The sequence below is a fragment of the Coenobita brevimanus genome, chromosome 2 (assembly GCF_032717465.1).
Source record: "Coenobita brevimanus isolate Jiangsu-jjx chromosome 2, ASM3271746v2, whole genome shotgun sequence".
Taxonomy (NCBI): domain Eukaryota; kingdom Metazoa; phylum Arthropoda; class Malacostraca; order Decapoda; family Coenobitidae; genus Coenobita; species Coenobita brevimanus.
In genome coordinates, this window is record NC_136955.1 from 20,044,331 (window position 1) to 20,065,880 (window position 21,550).

Below are 21,550 nucleotides of genomic sequence, written 5' to 3' on the forward strand. Positions count from 1 at the left end.
GCGCAGGATGATATGACTGATAGATAACACCGCATTACAGATGTCACAGTGCGGTGGGAAGCGTCTTTCCATATATGGTTTTATGTGGGTTAAAACGTTGGCATTCAGCCGTAGCCGTGCCAACACTTTTTCTTCTAGGCGACTGGGACGGTTGGCAGCGTCCCAGTCGCCCAGGTACGGCTTACAAGTTGGAATATTTAGTCTGGTCCACTGACCTTGCCACAGAAGATTTATTGATTTCTTTCCGAGAGATAGACTCGACCGTAGATCACGAGGAACGTCCCAAGTCTCCTCGAGCTCCACAGCCGACTTTGCAAGTAAGTCAGCCTGCTCATTGCCGTAGATACGACAATGACCAGGCACCCAGATCAGCGTGAATGACTTGTTGCATGAATGCAACTTATTAACGATGCGGCCCTGGATCTCATGAGAGTCCGTAGTGCAAGATGCAATTGCCTGAAGGGCTGATTTTGAATCTGAAAATATGACAAATGAGTCATGTCTAGAATTGAGAGCATAGTCTATGGCTTTGTCAATAGCAAAAAGTTCTGAAGTAAACACAGATGTATGAGTCGGCAACCGATACCTGAGGGCACATTCAGTCGACCACACACTTGCACCCACACATTCACTCGACTTGGAGCCGTCGGTGTACAATTGATGGGACCCCAAGTGACGAACAATGATGTTACGAAACAAGTGGTGGACCTCCGCCTTCGGCGCCTTGGCCTTTGGTGCTGGGAGCCATGTAACATCGACTGTAAAGCCGGGTGGCTCCCAAGGCGCTATATTTTTAAGCACCAACTTGTCACAGTCACTGGGGTCCACATCAAGCTCCTGAGTCAGTAAGTGGAGGCGAGCGGCAAGTGGCCGACGCACCCCCCGCAGAAGGTGGTGGTATTGACGCAGGGGGGTACAGGCCACATTGCCGATATCACTTTTTCTTAATGTCCTTATGCCGTAGGACAAGGCCAGATGGTCACGGCGAATACGGAGGGGAGGCACATTCGCCTCCACTTCCATACGAGCCACACGGGTACACCGTACAGCTCCAAGACACATTCGCAAGCATTTATTCTGTAACACATCCAATCCTTTCAGCGTGGCATCAGATGCCGAGCCATACACCTGTGCGCCATAGTCTAGCTTTGATCGAATAAGGGACTTATACACCATTAATAAAGATTTTCTGTCGGCACCCCAGGTAGTACCCGCTAGGTACTTGAGGACATTTAACGGTCTATCACAACGAGCAAGCAAAGTATTAACGTGAAGTTTAAAATTCGTTCTACGATCAAAATGTATTCCTAAAAATTTTACAGAATTTTGAAAAAGTACCGCCTGATTATCCAAAGTTAAGCACAAATTAGGTACGTTACGATTAGTGAAAACTATAGCGGCACACTTACGTACGGAAAACTTAAATCCCCACTGCAGGGCCCATTGGTGGACGGAGTCAAGGGCTGCTTGAATCCGCCCAGCCGAAAATTGTGCATTACGGGAAGAGTGCCATATTGCACAATCGTCAGCGTAGAGTGAGTATTTAAGATTCCTCGGGATGAGAGCTGATGACAGAATATCATTGATCATAATACTAAATAAAGTAGGACTAAGCACACTTCCCTGCGGCACCCCGTTTTCCTGGATAAATATATCCGATGTTACGTTACGGGGCAATTTGACAGAGAAAGTTCTGTCCCTTAAGAAATTTGAAATAAAAACAGGCAAATTTCCTCTTAAACCATTAGCATAGAGCTTCATTAATATACCGTGTCGCCATGTCATGTCATAGGCTTTATGGATGTCCAAGAACACCCCTATCATGAATTCTTTATTGGCAAATGCCTCTGCAATACAATGCTCCAAATTCATTAAATGATCTAGTGAACTTCTGTATTTACGGAAGCCACATTGTTGATCATTTAACAAATTCTTCGACTCTAAAACAAAAAGAAGCCTATTGTTAACCATTCGTTCCATGACCTTACATAGACAAGAAGTCAACACAATAGGACGAAATGAAGTGGGGTTCATAAGACGACCAGCCTCTTTGGGTATCGGTATGACGTGCGCAAAGTGCCATGAGTTTGGGAACGTTCGAGACGCCCAAATCTCATTGTACAATGCTAACATCTTAATCAGGTTGTCCTGATTAAGATGCTGGATCATACCGTACGTGATGGTGTCTGGTCCAGGGCTGGTGTCTTTACAGGATTTAAGGGCAAGGAGCAGTTCATCTAACGTAAACTCTTGGTTGTACGGGGAGTTTACGTCTTCTGTGGCAAAGTCTAATATCTGTAGCTCAGCCGTGCGTTTATGATGTTGGAAACGCGGGTCATAATTGGCTGAGCTACTTACATGAGAAAAACTCCTGGCGAGGATGTTAGCAACGTCCACGGGCTCGTCATAGATGTTATTATTTACTTGCAAGGTGGTAATGGGGAAATATGGGCCTATATTATTCAATATTCTTATAGTGGACCAGACTTTACGTAATGGTGTTGTACGAGTCACCGTGGACACAAAGGACCGCCAGGAGTCACGTTTGGCCCTTCTTATTATTCTCCTTGCCTCAGCCCGTGCCTGTTTGTATGCAATAAAATTTTTCTCAGTGGGCTGACTATCAAAAATCCTGTATCTCCTATTGCGTTTTCTTAATGCTTGTCGGCAATCCGGCGTCCACCAATGTGCTCTATGCTTCGCATGAACTGTAGAAGTCTTGGGAATAGCAGCCTCAGCTGCGTGTAATATGGAAGTAGTTATATTTTCGACCTTGACATCTATGGTCTCCCCAGATATATCTAAATTGGCGATCCTTGAGAAGGATCCCCAATCTGCTTTCTTATAGTTAAATTTTGGAGGTGGAGGGTCCGAAATGATGTCGCGTGTATAAGAAAGACAGATGGGTAAATGATCACTTCCCAAGGAGTCGTCGTAAGGGTCCCATGAGAGATCTTGATGTATACCAGGGGAGGCCAAAGATAAGTCAATGGCCGAAAAGTTACCAGTACGATCATCTACACGAGTCGCTCTACCATCGTTCAGAAGACAGAGGTTGGACTGTAGTATTAGGTCGGCTACTTGCTCCCCACGACCATCGATCCTCAAGCTACCCCATTGATAGTGATGGGCGTTAAAATCGCCCAACACTAACTTATTTCCAGGCAGATGTTCCACTAGTGAATTTAAAGCATCACTATCAATGGGGCCATGTGGAGGACAGTACAGAGAGCAAATAGACAGATACTTGTTATTAAATTTTACTCTGCACGCGACCGCTTCCAGAGTAGAATTTAGAATCACTTCCGTTTGTGGGTGTGATTTGTGGGTGTAAATGGCAACTCCGTGACCTTCATATCTTCTATACGAGTGGTAGTGTTTGAACTGTGGAGGATCAGGGTGATCCTCCAGGCGCGTCTCCTGTAAACAAACAACGTCTGGCCTGTGTATAGAAAGCAAGATTGCTATATTGTGTAACTTATTCCCAATACCTCTACAATTCCACTGTAATACAGGGAAAGCGACGGTTTAAGATTTTCGTTGGGGGCCAGTGTGCTTTGTCTTTTTTTGTCTCCCGCCAGCAGGCGAGCGACTACCGGGGGACCTATCCCGGTGCTTGTTCACGGAAACCTCCATATTATCGTCAATTACGAGGTTCCCTGACCCCCCCGAGGAAGAGCTAACCTTCCTCTCCCTCGCTGGAGTGGGAAGTGGAAGAACGTGAGGACGAGATTTTGTGAGGGTGGTCATGTTACTTTTACTAGACTTGTCGGGTTTCGCTTTAGGCAGTACTGATGGAGAGGCAGCAGCAGCCTGAGAGTACGTTGAAGCCTTAGGGATGTCAGTGAGAGAGTTGGAGCGGACAGGAGGTCGAGATGGAGAGGTACTGTGAGTGGCAGGAGGGAGAAAGACAGGGTCAGTCTGGGTCTCTACAGAGCACATCACAGGACGGGACATTACTGCCGAAGCATAGGACCTATTCGGCGTGGGAGTTACATGCAACTCCTTCACCTTTTTCCTAGCTTCGTAGTAGGAAATGCCCTCCGTTGCCTTCACTGTGCAGACCTCCTTCTCCTCCTTCCACTTGGGACAATCCCTAGAGGAAGTGGAGTGAGCGCCCTTGCAGTGGAAGCAACAGACCGTCTCAGATGTGCAGTGTTCCGCATCATGACCCTGGCTTGCACACTTGCCACACACTGGCTGGGAAGCCCGACAAGTCTTTGAACCATGCCCATACATCTGGCATTTCAAGCAACGGAAAGGGTTGGGAATATATGGCCGCACATGAACAATTTCATAACCAATTTTTACTTGGCTAGGCAGTGACACTTTACCGAAAGTCAAAACAATGGTTGCTGTCTTCGTCTTGACACCTTCCGAATATCTTGTTATGAAGTGGGCATCGATTACATCTTGCTGAGCAAGTTCCTCTATGATCTCTTCCTCACTCATCACCATGAGATCCCTGCAAGTGATGACACCCTTGCAGGAATTCATGGAAGTTGGGATCTTGGCTTCGACATCATAAATATGAAACTTGCGCAGCTTCAGCAAGTCCTTAACCTGGGAAGAATTGCAAATCTTTACAAGGAGGTCTCCGTTCGCAAGTTTTTGACTTGTTCCACCTCCCCAGCACAGCCATCAATAACCTTCTTAATCATGAAGGGATTGAGACTGCTCAAGGGAGTGGAACCTAGAGCATGGATGAGAACAAATTCAGCATTATTTACACTTATGTCCAGAGGCAATCGAGTCTGGGGCCGTTCTGTCTGGGGCCTGTCAGTCCGTTGATCAGTCAGGGGTCGGTCAGGACTACCTCCCCCCCTGAGGGGGGGGGAGGCAGTAGGGGCGTCCTCCATAGTACCACTCCCCCCTAGCGGGGGAAGTGGGAAGAAGGAGAGAAAACAACCAAGGGACAAACAACCGGGGACCACACACCTAAGTCTGAGGTTGCCCTCTCAAACCACTCCAGGGAGGCCCGACCGTGTTTCTTCACGCCCCAGAGCGATCAGTGGGGGGGACCCTCCGTGGGCGATAAGCAAAGGTAAACTCAGTTTATTTGAACAGACACCTACTGTTCAAGACTAACAGGGAGGGGAGGTAACTGAGTACTAGCTAAACCTAAACGTCACCAGAAGGGTGAAAAAAAAAGAAGCTAATGCCGGTAAGGCAGCCCTGAAAACTAGAGAAGAGCGCAGAGAAAAACACGTCTACCCTCTTCACGACCATGCATCAAAGTCCCGCTTTCTCTTTTTTTTTTTTTTTTTTTCCGGCCTATCAACCATTGGGGCCGAAGCCCCTGGTTATTAAGGCCGTGTATATACAGTATATATATATGTATATACATTTAAACATATATACATATATATACAAACATATATATATACATACATCCACACACACACACACACACACTTCCATGCATACATACAGACACACTTTCATGCAAACGTACATATATATATAATAATTTTAATCTTATTTATCTATTTTTTTTTTTTGTATTTTTATTTTGTTTTTAATTTTTTCTTGGTTTTTTATTTTTTATACCTTATATTATAAAGGAACACTAATCTAAAGACCCTAAAACTAATCACCTAACAGACAAATCGCTAACCTATACTAAATCCTACAGAGACAAATAGCTAGACCTACACTAATGGTAAAAATACCTCGACTAACAGAACACCATCGACTGCAGATATGTAATGCCTTTCTACATGACATACCTGCACTCATCACCTAGTGACTGTCAGTCGAGGCACAACCTAATATAGGGGACATCAATATATGAAAGGGAACCAGACGAGTCAGGAACATTTCCATATACGTCAGCTGTCGTCCCTAATTAGAATAACTTAAGCAAGATAATATAATGTATTTACATAATTTGTACAAAAAGTGAAGAACCTCGCCCAGCAGACTACCATCGACTGCAAGTGCCCAATACCTTCCTATATTGCACACTTGCACTCATCAGCTGGTGACTGTCAGGCGAGGAACTTGGCTTAATGTAGGGGACATCTATATTAGAAATAGATCGGTGGGAGGAGGAACTATTTAAAATATGTTAACTGTCAACCCTAATTAATATTACAATATATACATATTTACTGTTCATAAAAATCATAACCACACAGTAAAAAAGTCACATCACTCTGATCAGTCCGGTCTCTCTCAAGAAAGCCATCAATTTATCAGTCATAACAATGTCCCCATCACCCAGGATGGTGGAAAGGGTGAAGGGGACGTCTACTGCGCCGCAGTAATTTATAAGTGAAGCACGTTCACGAATAAATCGCCGACAGAGCAGGATGATATGACTAATAGATAACACCGCATTACAGATGTCACAGTGCGGTAGGAAGCGTCTTTCCATATATGGTTTTATGTGGGTTAAAATGGTGGCATTCAGCCGTAACCGTCCCAACACTTTTTCTTCTAGGCGACTGGGACGGTTGGCAGTGTCCCAGTCGCCCAGGTACGGCTTACAAGTTGGAATATTTAGTCTGGTCCACTGACCTTGCCACAGAAGATTTATTGATTTCTTTCCGAGAGAGAGACTCGACCGTAGATCACGAGGAACGTCCCAAGTCTCCTCGAGCTCTACAGCCGACTTTGCAAGTAAGTCAGCCTGCTCATTGCCGTAGATACGACAATGACCAGGCACCCAGATCAGCGTGAATGACTTGTTGCATGAATGCAACTTATTAACGATGCGGCCCTGGATCTCGTGAGAGTCCGTAGTGCAAGATGCAATTGCCTGAAGGGCTGATTTTGAATCTGAAAATATGACAAATGAGTCATGCCTAGAATTGAGAGCATAGTCTATGGCTTTGTCAATAGCAAAAAGTTCTGAAGTAAACACAGATGTATGAGTCGGCAACCGATACCTGAGGGCACATTCAGTCGACCACACACTTGCACCCACACATTCACTCGACTTGGAGCCGTCGGTGTACAATTGATGGGACCCCAAGTGACGAACAATGATGTTACGAAACAAGTGGTGGACCTCCGCCTCCGGCGCCTTGGCCTTTGGTGCTGGGAGCCATGTAACATCGAATGTAAAGCCGGGTGGCTCCCAAGGCGCTATATTTTTAAGCACCAACTTGTCACAGTCACTGGGGTCCACATCAAGCTCCTGAGTCAGTAAGTGGAGGCGAGCGGCAAGTGGCCGACGCACCCCCCGCAGAAGGTGGTGGTATTGACGCAGGGGGGTACAGGCCACATTGCCGATATTACTTTTTCTTAATGTCCTTATGCCGTAGGACAAGGCCAGATGGTCACGGCGAATACGGAGGGGAGGCACATTCGCCTCCACTTCCATACGAGCCACACGGGTACACCGTACAGCTCCAAGACACATTCGCAAGCATTTATTCTGTAACACATCCAATCCTTTCAGCGTGGCATCAGATGCCGAGCCATACACCTGTGCGCCATAGTCTAGCTTTGATCGAATAAGGGACTTATACACCATTAATAAAGATTTTCTGTCGGCACCCCAGGTAGTACCCGCTAGGTACTTGAGGACATTTAACGGTTTATCACAACGAGCAAGCAAAGTATTAACGTGAAGTTTAAAATTCATTCTACGATCAAAATGTATTCCTAAAAATTTTACAGAATTTTGAAAAGGTACCGCCTGATTATCCAAAGTTAAGCACAAATTAGGTACGTTACGATTAGTGAAAACTATAGCGGCACACTTACGTACGGAAAACTTAAATCCCCACTGCAAGGCCCATTGGTGGACGGAGTCAAGGGCTGCTTGAATCCGCCCAGCCGAAAATTGTGCATTACGGGAAGAGTGCCATATTGCACAATCGTCAGCGTAGAGTGAGTATTTAAGATTCCTCGGGATGGGAGCTGATGACAGAATATCATTGATCATAATACTAAATAAAGTAGGACTAAGCACACTTCCCTGTGGCACCCCGTTTTCCTGGATAAATATATCCGATGTAACGTTACGGGGCAATTTGACAGAGAAAGTTCTGTCCCTTAAGAAATTTGAAATAAAAACAGGCAAATTTCCTCTTAAACCATAAGCATAGAGCTTCATTAATATACCGTGTCGCCAGGTCATATCATAGGCTTTATGGATGTCCAGGAACACCCCTATCATGAATTCTTTATTGGCAAATGCCTCTGCAATACAATGCTCCAAATTCATTAAATGATCTAGTGAACTTCTGTATTTACGGAAGCCACATTGTTGATCATTTAACAAATTCTTCGACTCTAAAACAAAAAGAAGCCTATTGTTAACCATTCGTTCCATGACCTTACATAGACAAGAAGTCAACACAATAGGACGAAATGAAGTGGGATTCATAAGACGACCAGCCTCTTTGGGTATCGGTATGACGTGCGCAAAGTGCCATGAGTTTGGGAACGTTCGAGACGCCCAAATCTCATTGTACAATGCTAACATCTTAATCAGGTTGTCCTGATTAAGATGCTGGATCATACCGTACGTGATGGTGTCTGGTCCAGGGCTGGTGTCTTTACAGGATTTAAGGGCAAGGAGCAGTTCATCTAGCGTAAACTCTTGGTTGTACGGGGAGTTTACGTCTTCTGTGGCAAAGTCTAATATCTGTAGCTCAGCCGTGCGTTTATGATGTTGAAAACGCGGGTCATAATTGGCTGAGCTACTTACATGAGAAAAACTCCTGGCGAGGATGTTAGCAACGTCCACGGGCTCGTCATAGATGTTATTATTTATTTGCAAGGTGGTAATGGGGAAATATGGGCGTTTATTATTTAATATTCTTATGGTGGACCAGACTTTACGTAATGGTGTCGTACGAGTCACCGTGGACACAAAGGACCGCCAGGAGTCACGTTTCGCCCTTCTTATTATTCTCCTTGCCTCAGCCCGTGCCTGTTTGTATGCAATAAAATTTTTCTCAGTGGGCTGACTATCAAAAATCCTGTATCTCCTATTGCGTTTTCTTAATGCTTGTTGGCAATCCGGCGTCCACCAATGTGCTCTATGCTTCACATGAACTGTAGAAGTCTTGGGAATAGCAGCCTCAGCTGCGTGTAATATGGAAGTAGTTATATTTTCGACCTTAACATCTATGGTCTCCCCAGATATATCTAAATTGGCGATCCTTGAGAAGGATCCCCAATCTGCTTTCTTATAGTTAAATTTTGGAGGTGGAGGGTCCGAAATGATGTCGCGTGTATAAGAAAGACAGATGGGTAAATGATCACTTCCCAAGGAGTCGTCGTAAGGGTCCCATGAGAGATCTTGATGTATACCAGGGGAGGCCAAAGATAAGTCAATGGCCGAAAAGTTACCAGTACGATCATCTACACGAGTCGCTCTACCATCGTTCAGAAGACAGAGGTTGGACTGTAGTATTAGGTCGGCTACTTGCTCCCCAAGACCATCAATCCTCAAGCTACCCCATTGATAGTGATGAGCGTTAAAATCGCCCAACACTAACTTATTTCCAGGCAGATGTTCCACTAGTGAATTTAAAGCATCACTATCAATGGGGCCATGTGGAGGACAGTACAGAGAGCAAATAGACAGATACGTGTTATTAAATTTTACTCTGCACGCGACCGCTTCCAGAGTAGAATTTAGAATCACTTCCGTTTGTGGGTGTGATTTGTGGGTGTAAATGGCAACTCCGTGACCTTCATATCTTCTATACGAGTGGTAGTGTTTGAACTGTGGAGGATCAGGGTGATCCTCCAGGCGCGTCTCCTGTAAACAAACAACGTCTGGCCTGTGTATAGAAAGCAAGATTGCTATATTGTGTAACTTATTCCCAATACCTCTACAATTCCACTGTAATACAGTGAAAGCGACGGTTTAAGATTTTCGTTGGGGGCCAGTGTGCTTTGTCTTTTTTTGTCTCCTGCCGGTAGGCGAGCGACTACCGGGGGACCTATCCCAGTGCTTGTTCACGGAAACCTCCATATTATCGTCAATTACGAGGTTCCCTGACCCCCCCGAGGAAGAGCTAACCTTCCTCTCCCTCGCTGGAGTGGGAACTGGAAGAACGTGAGGACGAGACTTTGTGAGGGTGGTCATGTTACTTTTACTAGACTTGTCGGGTTTCGCTTTAGGCAGTACTGATGGAGAGGCAGCAGCAGCCTGAGAGTACGTTGAAGCCTTAGGGATGTCAGTGAGAGAGTTGGAGCGGACAGGAGGTCGAGATGGAGAGGTACTGTGAGTGGCAGGAGGGAGAAAGACAGGGTCAGTCTGGGTCTCTACAGAGCACATCACAGGACGGGACATTACCGCCGAAGCATAGGACCTATTCGGCGTGGGAGTTGCATGCAACTCCTTCACCTTTTTCCTAGCTTCGTAGTAGGAAATGCCCTCCGTTGCCTTCACTGTGCAGACCTCCTTCTCCTCCTTCCACTTGGGACAATCCCTAGAGGAAGTGGAGTGAGCGCCCTTGCAGTGGAAGCAACAGACCGTCTCAGATGTGCATTGTTCCGCATCATGACCCTGGCTTGCACACTTGCCACACACTGGCTGGGAAGCCTGACAAGTCTTTGAACCATGCCCATACATCTGGCATTTCAAGCAACGGAAAGGGTTGGGAATATATGGCCGCACATGAACAATTTCATAACTAATTTTTACTTGGCTAGGCAGTGACACTTTACCGAAAGTCAAAACAATGGTTGCTGTCTTCGTCTTGACACCTTCCGAATATCTTGTTATGAAGTGGGCATCGATTACATCTTGCTGAGCAAGTTCCTCTATGATCTCTTCCTCACTCATCACCATGAGATCCCTGCAAGTGATGACACCCTTGCAGGAATTCATGGAAGTTGGGATCTTGGCTTCGACATCATAAATATGAAACTTGCGCAGCTTCAGCAAGTCCTTAACCTGGGAAGAATTGCAAATCTTTACAAGGAGGTCTCCGTTCGCAAGTTTTTTGACTTGTTCCACCTCCCCAGCACAGCCATCAATAACCTTCTTAATCATGAAGGGATTGAGACTGCTCAAGGGAGTGGAACCTAGAGCATGGATGAGAACAAATTCAGCATTATTTACACATATGTCCAGAGGCAATCGAGTCTGGGGCCGTTCTGTCTGGGGCCTGTCAGTCCGTTGATCAGTCAGGGGTCGGTCAGGACTACCTCCCCCCCTGAGGGGGGGGGAGGCAGTAGGGGCGTCCTCCATAGTACCACTCCCCCCTAGCGGGGGAAGTGGGAAGAAGGGGAGAAAACAAGCAAAGGACAAACAGCCGGGGACCACACACCTAAGTCTGAGGTTGCCCTCTCAAACCACTCCAGGGAGGCCCGACCGTGTTTCTTCACGCCCCAGAGCGATCAGTGGGGGGGACCCTCCGTGGGTGATAAGCAAAGGTAAACTCAGTTTATTTGAACAGACACCTACTGTTCAAGACTTAACAGGGAGGGGAGGTAACTGAGTACTAGCTAAACCTAAACGTCACCAGAAGGGTGAAAAAAAAGAAGCTAATGCCGGTAAGGCAGCCCTGAAAACTAGAGAAGAGCGCAGAGAAAAACACGTCTACCCTCTTCACGACCATGCATCCGCTTTCTCTGGGAACGCACCCCATATAAATAAGTGGGGGTGTTCATAGAAGAAGTGGATTCGAGCGTGTCGGAGCAAGCAGCCTGCTTCAACCCGCTTTCCGGAATCCTCGGACCATTCTTGCCTGCTCAACCCGCGCTGGTAGACGTGGGTAGAGGTGTACAGACTGGAGAGCAAGATTGAGGTTGAGCTCCTAATTGCCAAAGTTTTTGAGCGATCACCATTATGGGTCAAAAGGAGTAAGCTCCATGCAAACAGAAATGTAACGGATAAACTGTGGGCTGAAACAAACAAAGAATTAGATTTTGAAGGTAAGCAAAATAGCATTTTATTGTGTGAATCTGGTCCTGATTGTGTAGGTTGATAGTTGAAGCTTTATCACAAAAATATTTTGTTGACATTAGTCAGTGGACTACAAAAGCAAGTGAAAGAAACAATCAACAATGATGTTCAAATTTATTACTAGGTCCTTGTCCCTTTAACGTCGCGCGGGTCGGAGCTGGTTACCTGCTTTCTTTGTGAACACCTACCCGTGCAGGTAACCAGCGCGGGTCGGCGCTGGAACCCAGCGCGCAGGCAACCTGCTTTCTCTGTGTACGCAGCCTAAGGTATGATGACTAAACCTGCAACAACCTTCATGATATATTTTTGATATCATTATGCTTGTATTTACATTCCTATTGCTATTGTGTATTAATGAATATATACTAATCATTATTGTTAGCTTTGGTTATGTGTTCATTACTCTTCTATTTATTTACTATTATGATGTCTGGCATTCCCTACTGCCACACGCGTCTGTCGTCAAATACGCTACTACTGCGACGTTGCCGTTACTACAACGACTGTGTCACATCTTGCAGGGAGGTACAACATGGCTAAAGAAACTTTAGGAGATAACTGTACCACGGACTTATTTCCAGCCGTATGACACATTTACACAACTCCATAACACATAAAATTATTCGTGTGACTTGTTGCCATGAGACATACGGAGGTTCTCGTAATTTTCTTGCCTGTATTTTGTAAGTATTGCATTTATCTGACTGAAGAAATTGCAATATATACGACTTTTCATTTTTTTATTGCGCAGTAGACTCCTGGAATGAAGGGGACCTACAGTGTCCTCATTTACGTCTTAGATATCAGTGGTTGCCTGCAGTTTTCTCAGCCACGCATAGATTTGCTTTAGTAATTCACTTGATTGTTTCTTTTTTACTGATTTTTACTGTCATCAGTGTTCAATAGATGTATGTTATGTGCAAAAACTAATCTCCCCCTTTTTATATACATTTGTGTTGGCATGTTTTTTCCCTCATGTTTATTTCAACCGATTAATTAAAGCTTTCACAGCATACAGCACACACACAGCTCAGCCTGGTGTTAAAAAAAAAAAAAAATCATGGCAACTGGTGTTCAAACAGCAACGGGAATGTAAATTTAAATGTGGCAAAAGTTTCATGGCTAAATTTTTAAATCAATGATGTTCTGTTATTATTGATGATAATTGCATGGTCGAAGCGGCAGTTTGTTCACAGTACAAAACTAATGTATTTAATGACATTTTTATAATACGTGTAATGCCCAGTGTTTTATCATTTATATCGTGTGTTTGGGGGATTTACTGAGCTTAATAAAATATTGAACTAGAGGGGCACTCAGTGGAGCGCATCTCTTCGACAAGGACAACATATTTTCCAAACCACTCTTCGTAATGGATTTGGTTTTCTCATCACTGATTACGGTTTCGCAAAAAGTGTTTTCCGGATCCAGAAGCTGTAATAAGATCCGGTTCGATCCCAAGACTTAATCGATTGTTCCCTGGAACATGGACTATCTACCCGCAAAATTTAGTCCAGATCTCTCCTTTAGTTTTTAAGTAATCCTGCTAACAGACAAACAAACAAACATAACAGGGGCGAAAACATACCCTCCTTTTCGGAGAGAATAATAATAATAATAATAACAATAATAATAATGAAAACATGATCTACGAACCAAACTTGAAAGAATTCTAATCAACTGTGTTTGGTATCGCTACCATTATGTAACCATTATATAATATGGTACCAAGGGCTAGTAGAGATATAACAGAGAAAGTCTTAAAAAGAAAAAAAAAAAAACTTACGTTCATAAAAAGCAAATTCCATTCATATCTGTTCAAGGAGGAAAAAAAAATCTAAAAGCCAACCTATGTGAGCAGAATCATGGCATTTCCCAATGTTTGCCTCTAACAGATAAATACGGTAATGTATTCACTTGTATTTACCACTCACATGAAAAGAAGTGATATGGCTTTGGACAGGGCGACATGGAGGCGATTTGTTTGTGGCCACCCCTTACGGGATTGAGGAGTCTGGCAATAGACATATGAAAAGAAGCCAGACATAAGCAGGTTGACGGCACGTTCGAATCAAACTCGCCTCATATCTCTACTGCAATAGGAATTAATTAGAACAAGACTAGTGTTTTTTGAGATCTTTGTGTTACCCTCTCGTGGTTTGTAGTTGTCTTTTGGTTATTTCCGGCTCGACTTTACATACTGTTTTGTACTATAAAATAATAAAGCTCCTATAAAGAAAAACAAAATCTTATGATGCGTCACATGAATACCGATATAATTGTTTTGCTTTCATGTGATGGAACTGAGCAATTCTCACGACTTAATAACTTAGTCATTGGTGTATGGAAATCGATGAGTCATAGTTATGAAGAAGTCACGACACTCCTTAACTGCCAGTCAAAATTACCTTCCAGTCTGACAATACTTGGCCGCCAACTAAGCTGAATGGAGTAGGGATTGCTGGTCCGTTATGAGTAAATGCACTGTAGAAATTTTCAGGTTAATCAGTTCAGAGGTAAGGGCGTGAGGTCATGACATCACGCGTCGGTTAGAAGAACAATCAACACATAGAAGGAAGAGAATAAACAAAACATTTCCACGTTGTGAAATGTAGGAACGAAGGCCAGAATCAACTAGATCATAGACCTAATGAACTTTCTCTGATCAGACTATTGAAATATTAACCCAAAAATTGAATATCCTCCTAACTACTCGCACTAGAGGGCTGAAAAACTAAACTAGATGATTTTGGTAGAAAACACTTCATTGCCGATGTATCTGGAAAGGCAGTGAAGCGATATCCTAACCGCTATCCCTGCCTCCCTGCTGTTACGGCTGGTGTTAATGTGTAACTTTTCAGTTGATTTCAGCTGAGCACTTATTTATACCGTGCGGTTTGAACTGGGCGATTGAAGCACTGACGATTTCAGCCAGATAATATTGAGTTGATGAATACAGACCATTTTAATAGCAACCAGACTACTGAAAACAGATCACTGTTAAACTAAACAATCAATTACAGAGGCCATCCGATTTTGTTACCCTGATGATTACACAGACCAGAAGTTTTATTTATTTATTTTTCTACTTACCACACGATTCCCAAGGTGTTTGACGAGGCAGTGAAGAAAAGCAGTTCTGCCAGCCGCTGCCACCACCCTGTTGCTGCTGCTGTTGTCGAACTGTGGCCTCAGGAGGGGTTGGTCCCACCTTGGCGCTGGTCGGGATGGGGGTGCTCGTTCCAGACGGTTATTGCTGCTCGTGCTCTGGGGAGGAGAGACAAAGTATTAATAAAGAATCTGAAACTCCTTAAATCCTACAATGCATTTTTTTACAATTTACTTTTAGCTCGTTGCAGATACTGGACAGGGACGCCTTCGCGTGGTAACACCAATTAAAGTGAGTCGTGAAGGTACCCGATTACTCGACCGTCCCTCAACTTCTCTATCTCCCAAAGGAGTTTAATGGACTGCAGGAGGACAACTTCAGCCTGCAGTTCACCGGGGTCACGTCCACATGGGCCTGGAGCTCAACGACAACGGCTCCAGATTCCTAGATTCCATTAAGAAGAGACATTTTTCAGCCTGAGAGGTTGTGAGCATTCTCTTTCAAGCAGAATATAATCGGTTCGAAGTAACGCGAATAAAGCAAATAAGACGTAAACATACTGCAAGGCAAAAAACTTATTCTTGACTATAAATTATGATAATCAAATCTCCACACTAATAAATTGCTGTCATTATATTTTTTTATTGCTTGATTTTTTTTTTCACTAAGGTATACTCACTAGTTTGACTATGAGGTATTTCGCAGCTGTGCTAATGAAGATAAAAATATAAACACTCACTGTAACGCATGCATCAACACATTTACCATGACAGCGTCTTAATTTTATTTTTTATTTATTTTTTCTTAGACGATACTATCTAGATCAGGAGACACATCTTGAAGACAGGAGATTACAATATAGCCTTCCTTAACGTCTTCTACTTCCACGGTTCCCTTTCAGGCTTAATAATTTTGTCTGATAGCTGCAAGTGTATATGTGATGGATGTACTCGGCCTTTCGGGGCTACTCCCGAGAAACCATATGAATGTGGTACTGTCTGCAACAAAATCTCTCTCTCTCTCTCTCTCTCTCTCTCTCTCTCTCTCTCTCTCTCTCTCTCGAGCACATCATAAAAACTGAAAACTCGAAGGTGTAAACGAAGCCCTAATTCTTCATTATCATTATTGACACACCAATGACTTAAATGTGCTTAGTCTGTATCCCACTTTAGAGTGTGGCCGGAAACCATACAGAAGTTTCAGATGTATCCTACCATCGTCACATGCTTAGAATATATCGTAAGAAAAGAAATAACACGTGGGCTTGTACATATGCACTTTCTCTTACTTCATACTCTAAAAGAGAGAGAGAGAGAGAGAGTGTGTGTGTGTGTGTGTGTGTGTGTGTGTGTGTGTGAGGAAACTTGTAACTCATCTTACCAATGGAGTTTGGCGAGTAGACAGGTGGGGTGGGATGGTGGGTGGATGAATAGCTAGGGTGAGATGGTACAGATGGGGTGAGCAGGATGGGTGTGCAGTGTGGATGGCTGGATGGGTGTGAATGGTGGGTGGAGGGGAGCGGGTAAGTAGACAGGATGGAGCACAGTGTAGAGACTCTACACTTGTGGCATGGAGTGAGTAGGTGCGTGGACGGAGTGGGGTTACTGCGGATGTGGACTCGGTGGGTGGATGGACATGCAAGGAGACTGGAACAGATGGGTGCGCAGGGTGGGTGGGATGGCAGAGTGGATGGAGCGGGCAGAGTGAGTGGGGTGGGTGGGCGAGTGGGATAGGCAGAGCAGAGTGGGTGGGTGGTTGGGTTAATGGGGTGGGTGGTTGGGTTAATTGGGTGGGTAGGTGGGCTAGGGTGGGTGAAAGGATGAGATTTATGGATTGGTAGGTGTCAAAGAACAAGGCAGAAAGATAGCCTTGCTACACCAGGTGAGTGGCTATGTATGTGAGTTTGTGACTGGGTGGGAAGGTGGGTGGACAGGGGAAATTAGGTTCAATGTGGAATAGGTCCATGGCGCAAACAGGCCCATAGGTAGAAAAGGTACGTGTGGCAAAATAGGTTCATGGGGGAATACTTCCTTTGGAGAAATTAACCCAAGCAGAAACATAGGCACAGTAGGCAGCAAAGGACCATAGCAGAAGGAGGTCCATGGAAGGAAAGAAATCAGTATGAGTAATTAACGTTTCCACTTGGGGAGAAAATTGGCCCATGGGGAAGAATAAGTCAATGATGAAAATAGGTTCGTGGAAGAAAATACGTCTATGGAAAGAAAACGTGTCCATGGGGGGAAAAAGTAGGTAGACTGTACGGGAAAAGTTGGTCACAGGAAGAACAGAACTTCCATAGAAAGAAAAAAAACTTGTCCCGAGGAAACACGGCAATGGAGAAAATCTGCCCAAAGCGGAAAATAGATTCAGATGAAAAAAAAAAAAAAAAAGGTCCGCGGGGAAAAGCAAGTTCATGGAGGAAGAAAACTTAACCATGCATGAAAATTAGGTCATGTGAAAAATAGGCCCAAGGAGGGAAGTAAAGTGATGGAAAAAGAGAGCCAAGAGGGAAAATAGTTCCATAAAGGAAAATGGGTCAATGAAATGAGATCAGGTCCATGGGAAAAACAGATGTGGGTGGGGTGGGGGGGCTGACCCATAGAGGATGTTGCCGGAGACGGGCTTATGTTCTTATTACGCCCACCAAGGAGGTTACGTTTTTGGCTGCGTTGGTTTGTTGGTCTGTTTTTCTGTTTGTCTGTTTGCAGGATTACTCTAAAAGCTATGAATGGATTTTACTGAAATTTTTTTGGAGGGGTAGGGTATGGCCCAAGGAACAATGTAGTAGATTTGGTAGTGATTCGGATCATCATCCAGATCCAGGAATATGTAAAAGGATTCTTTATCATTGCGGGATAGTGGCACTTTGAACATTTTTGCTTCTATCTTTATAAATAATGCCTACAATAATTGCACCTCCTCCTTGGAGGAGGTTTGCAATCTCGGATTGCTGTTGCTCTGATATGTGACCCTGTGTACTTAAATAATATCTGTAGTAAATCTCCAGTGACCAAAACTGACTACAATATCTGGCAGCAGATCAGTGTCATTAATGTCAGATGCTATAGATTCATCAGACTACTATTCAAAGATCCATGAAAGGAAAAGAAAGCAAAGGAATAGGACAGGACTTCTGTTATCGAGTGAACTTACCTGATTTCCACTGATACCGACGCCTCCACTGCTGCCGCTTACTGCCCTCGGCACTGTGGGGAGAAAAGAAACATGAGAACACTGACTGCTGAACTAAATGGTGTGGAAAGAGGACACAAATAACTGGCTTACATTATCGGTACTCATCCCTACCAGGTATATAATATCAGCGTGTGCTTACTTTCTCCTTGTTCTTTACTCTGTTCTGATACGAGAAAATGTTGATGTAAACAGTCGCCGCCCACATACAGACTTAGATAGAACGCCCATCTTCAGTGTGCATTACAACTCCGCTACCCAATCACCCATCATCAACCCATTAAGTTTTATCAGCGCGCGCGTGCGCACACACACACACACACACACACACACACACACACACACACACACACACACACACACACACACACACACACACACACTTTCTCTACCTCCACGTACTGAACTCTTAGAAACCTGCAAGTTACACCCTACTACTGTGTACACCACCCATCGTGAGAATTCGATCTTCACAGAGGGTACTCATCCTCTCATGCTCTACTGCCCATTAATATACTGATGTTCCAGCATCACTGTCAAAGGGTTGTACAGAGTCACCTTTATCTCGAATTTCTTTTCTCCTTCACTGTTATTCACTTATTTTTTTCAAGCTACTACTTTCCACACTATCTATTTACATCTGTTTCATCACATTTTCTCTCTATATGTAAGTTGCTTTGGCCTTTAGTTTGCTGTTCCTCCACACTGCCTCTATTAATTCTTCCTTTTCCATCACGTTTCTCTCTCTCTCTCTCTCTCTTTCATAGCTTGGGGCATACGTACTAACAAGCCCTTCTACCTTCCAGCAACGTGTTGTGTAATATGTAGAAAATCACAACATACTCGTACATACACTGATTCTTCTTCATCGTTCTATCATATCTGGAGGGAGAAAGGAGATTACGAAATTTTTCTTTAATTGCTAGAGGCGTAAAATGTTTATATGGAAGAAAAATGCCCATAAATGCATTTTTTGCATAACTGAGAAGACAGTGTACAAGAATTTCGGTCCAAGTCGAGCTGAAACTGTTGAACAACCATAAACAAAATTTCGCTGACGCATTTCTACATGGTGTGGTAATGGCAAGTTTGACATGTTTTTTTTTTTTTTATGACACTAGGAAGTTCACAACAAAAGCAGTATTAGAAGAATGAATCCGCTCTGGTTTGTGTTCTCGTGGGTTAAGGAACCTCCCTAACAGCTCTTCCTTAACTATTTATTTTTGGATATGGCTGGTTAATATCCTTTTATACGTTATTTATGCAGAGTATGGTGATATTGGAATGATTTAAAGAACACAGAGGAGGACGGCAAGGTGTAATAGGGGTCCGTACTCTCATCGGGTAATGAGACTCCCTAGCACTTCTTCCTTGGCGATTTATTTTTGGATACGGCTAGTTAATATCAGTTTGTATGTTTTTTATACTCAGTAGGGACAGCAAGGAGTAATAAGCAAAATGAATCGCTTAAGAAGAGATGTTGGGGAGAATACGGGTCATTATATGGTTAAAAAGCCTCCAGGAGTCACTTGGGTATGCGAATCGATCACACACAAAACATACTCTTTATCCCAGCGGGCACTGAATCACTGTCAGATCTGCTAGAAAGTAATAAGCAGGCGTGGAATGAGTGAGTGCCTAAGAGAATGCATCTGAGTGAGGTGGATGAGGGGACGGGAAGGGGGAAACCAAAGAAATGAAAGAGTGGGATGGAGAGGTACAGTTGACAGTATATGAAGTGGGACAGCATCAGCATGTAGCAGAGGTCCAGCATTTGGTACACTTGAGAGCCTTGCCATATTCACATTGGTGGCATTGACATGAAAGAACGGAAGAGTCAAATATTACGTGAACTGGCCACGTAACTGTGATGCCTGTTGGTGAGAAACCGCAGCTAGACTTACGCCGCACAGACACTATCTCAGGTTCATGCGTAGCCAACTGTACATGAGTGAAGGGGATGTGATTAGGAGAAAGGGCAGTTTGACGGCGGAGGACAGAATGACATGTAGGAGATTCATCTGCGTCCACCCCTCTCAGGAATAAGATGTCTGGCTATATACTGAGAATTATTTAAACCTCACTTGTATTAGATCGGAATCCAAGGAGTGAATGGGAATTATCGACCGTGACTGCATGTTTGCATCTTTCACCCGATTAGAATTCAGTTTGCAAAACACACACACACACACACACACACACACACACACACACACACACACACACACACACACACACACACACACACACACACACACACACACACACACACACACACACACACACACACACACACACACACACACACACACACACACACACACACACACACACACACACACACACACACACACACACACACACACACACACACACACACACACACACACACACACACACACACACACACACACACACACACACACACACACACACACACACACACACACACACACACACACACACACACACACACACACACACACACACACACACACACACACACACACACACACACACACACACACACACACACACACACACACACACACACACACACACACACACACACACACACACACACACACACACACACACACACACACACACACACACACACACACACACACACACACACACACACACACACACACACACACACACACACACACACACACACACACACACACACACACACACACACACACACACACACACACACACACACACACACACACACACACACACACACACACACACACACACACACACACACACACACACACACACACACACACACACACACACACACACACACACACACACACACACACACACACACACACACACACACACACACACACACACACACACACACACACACACACACACACACACACACACACACACACACACACACACACACACACACACACACACACACACACACACACACACACACACACACACACACACACACACACACACACACACACACACACACACACACACACACACACACACACACACACACACACACACACACACACACACACAGAGTTAGTGTTGCCAAAAACACTATCATTACCACTTATTTCTTTGCACTTATAACAAGATAAAGCAAATAACACCATAGCAACTGTGATCATCATCTAGTTAAATTGAATCTCATAATATCAAACAATTACGATAGTTCTTTACCTTATCGTGGCCCAGATGTTCGTCCTTTTGATGCTTATACAGCAGAAGACAATGCTACATCTCTACATCCTTTCCATAGCACTTTTTCCTGACTAGCATCATATCCTAGTGATAATCTATTGTTACAAATCAACATTCGTGATGGAGAGATGGTAATTTTAGGC

At 44.2% G+C, this 21,550-nt stretch overlaps 1 protein-coding gene across 1 annotated transcript in view; it reads right to left on the reverse strand.

The window, feature by feature from the left end:
* The window catches only part of LOC145391768 (uncharacterized), an 88,352-nt gene that overhangs the window by 22,139 nt on the left and 44,663 nt on the right, over positions 1 to 21,550 (reverse strand). Inside the window, exons 4-5 of the mRNA XM_080266298.1 lie at positions 18,147 to 18,199; positions 14,978 to 15,151 (exon numbers count right to left, since the gene is read on the reverse strand). Of these exons, the coding sequence (XP_080122424.1) occupies positions 14,978 to 15,151; positions 18,147 to 18,199 (227 nt within the window). The remainder of the gene's footprint in view (positions 1 to 14,977; positions 15,152 to 18,146; positions 18,200 to 21,550) is intronic.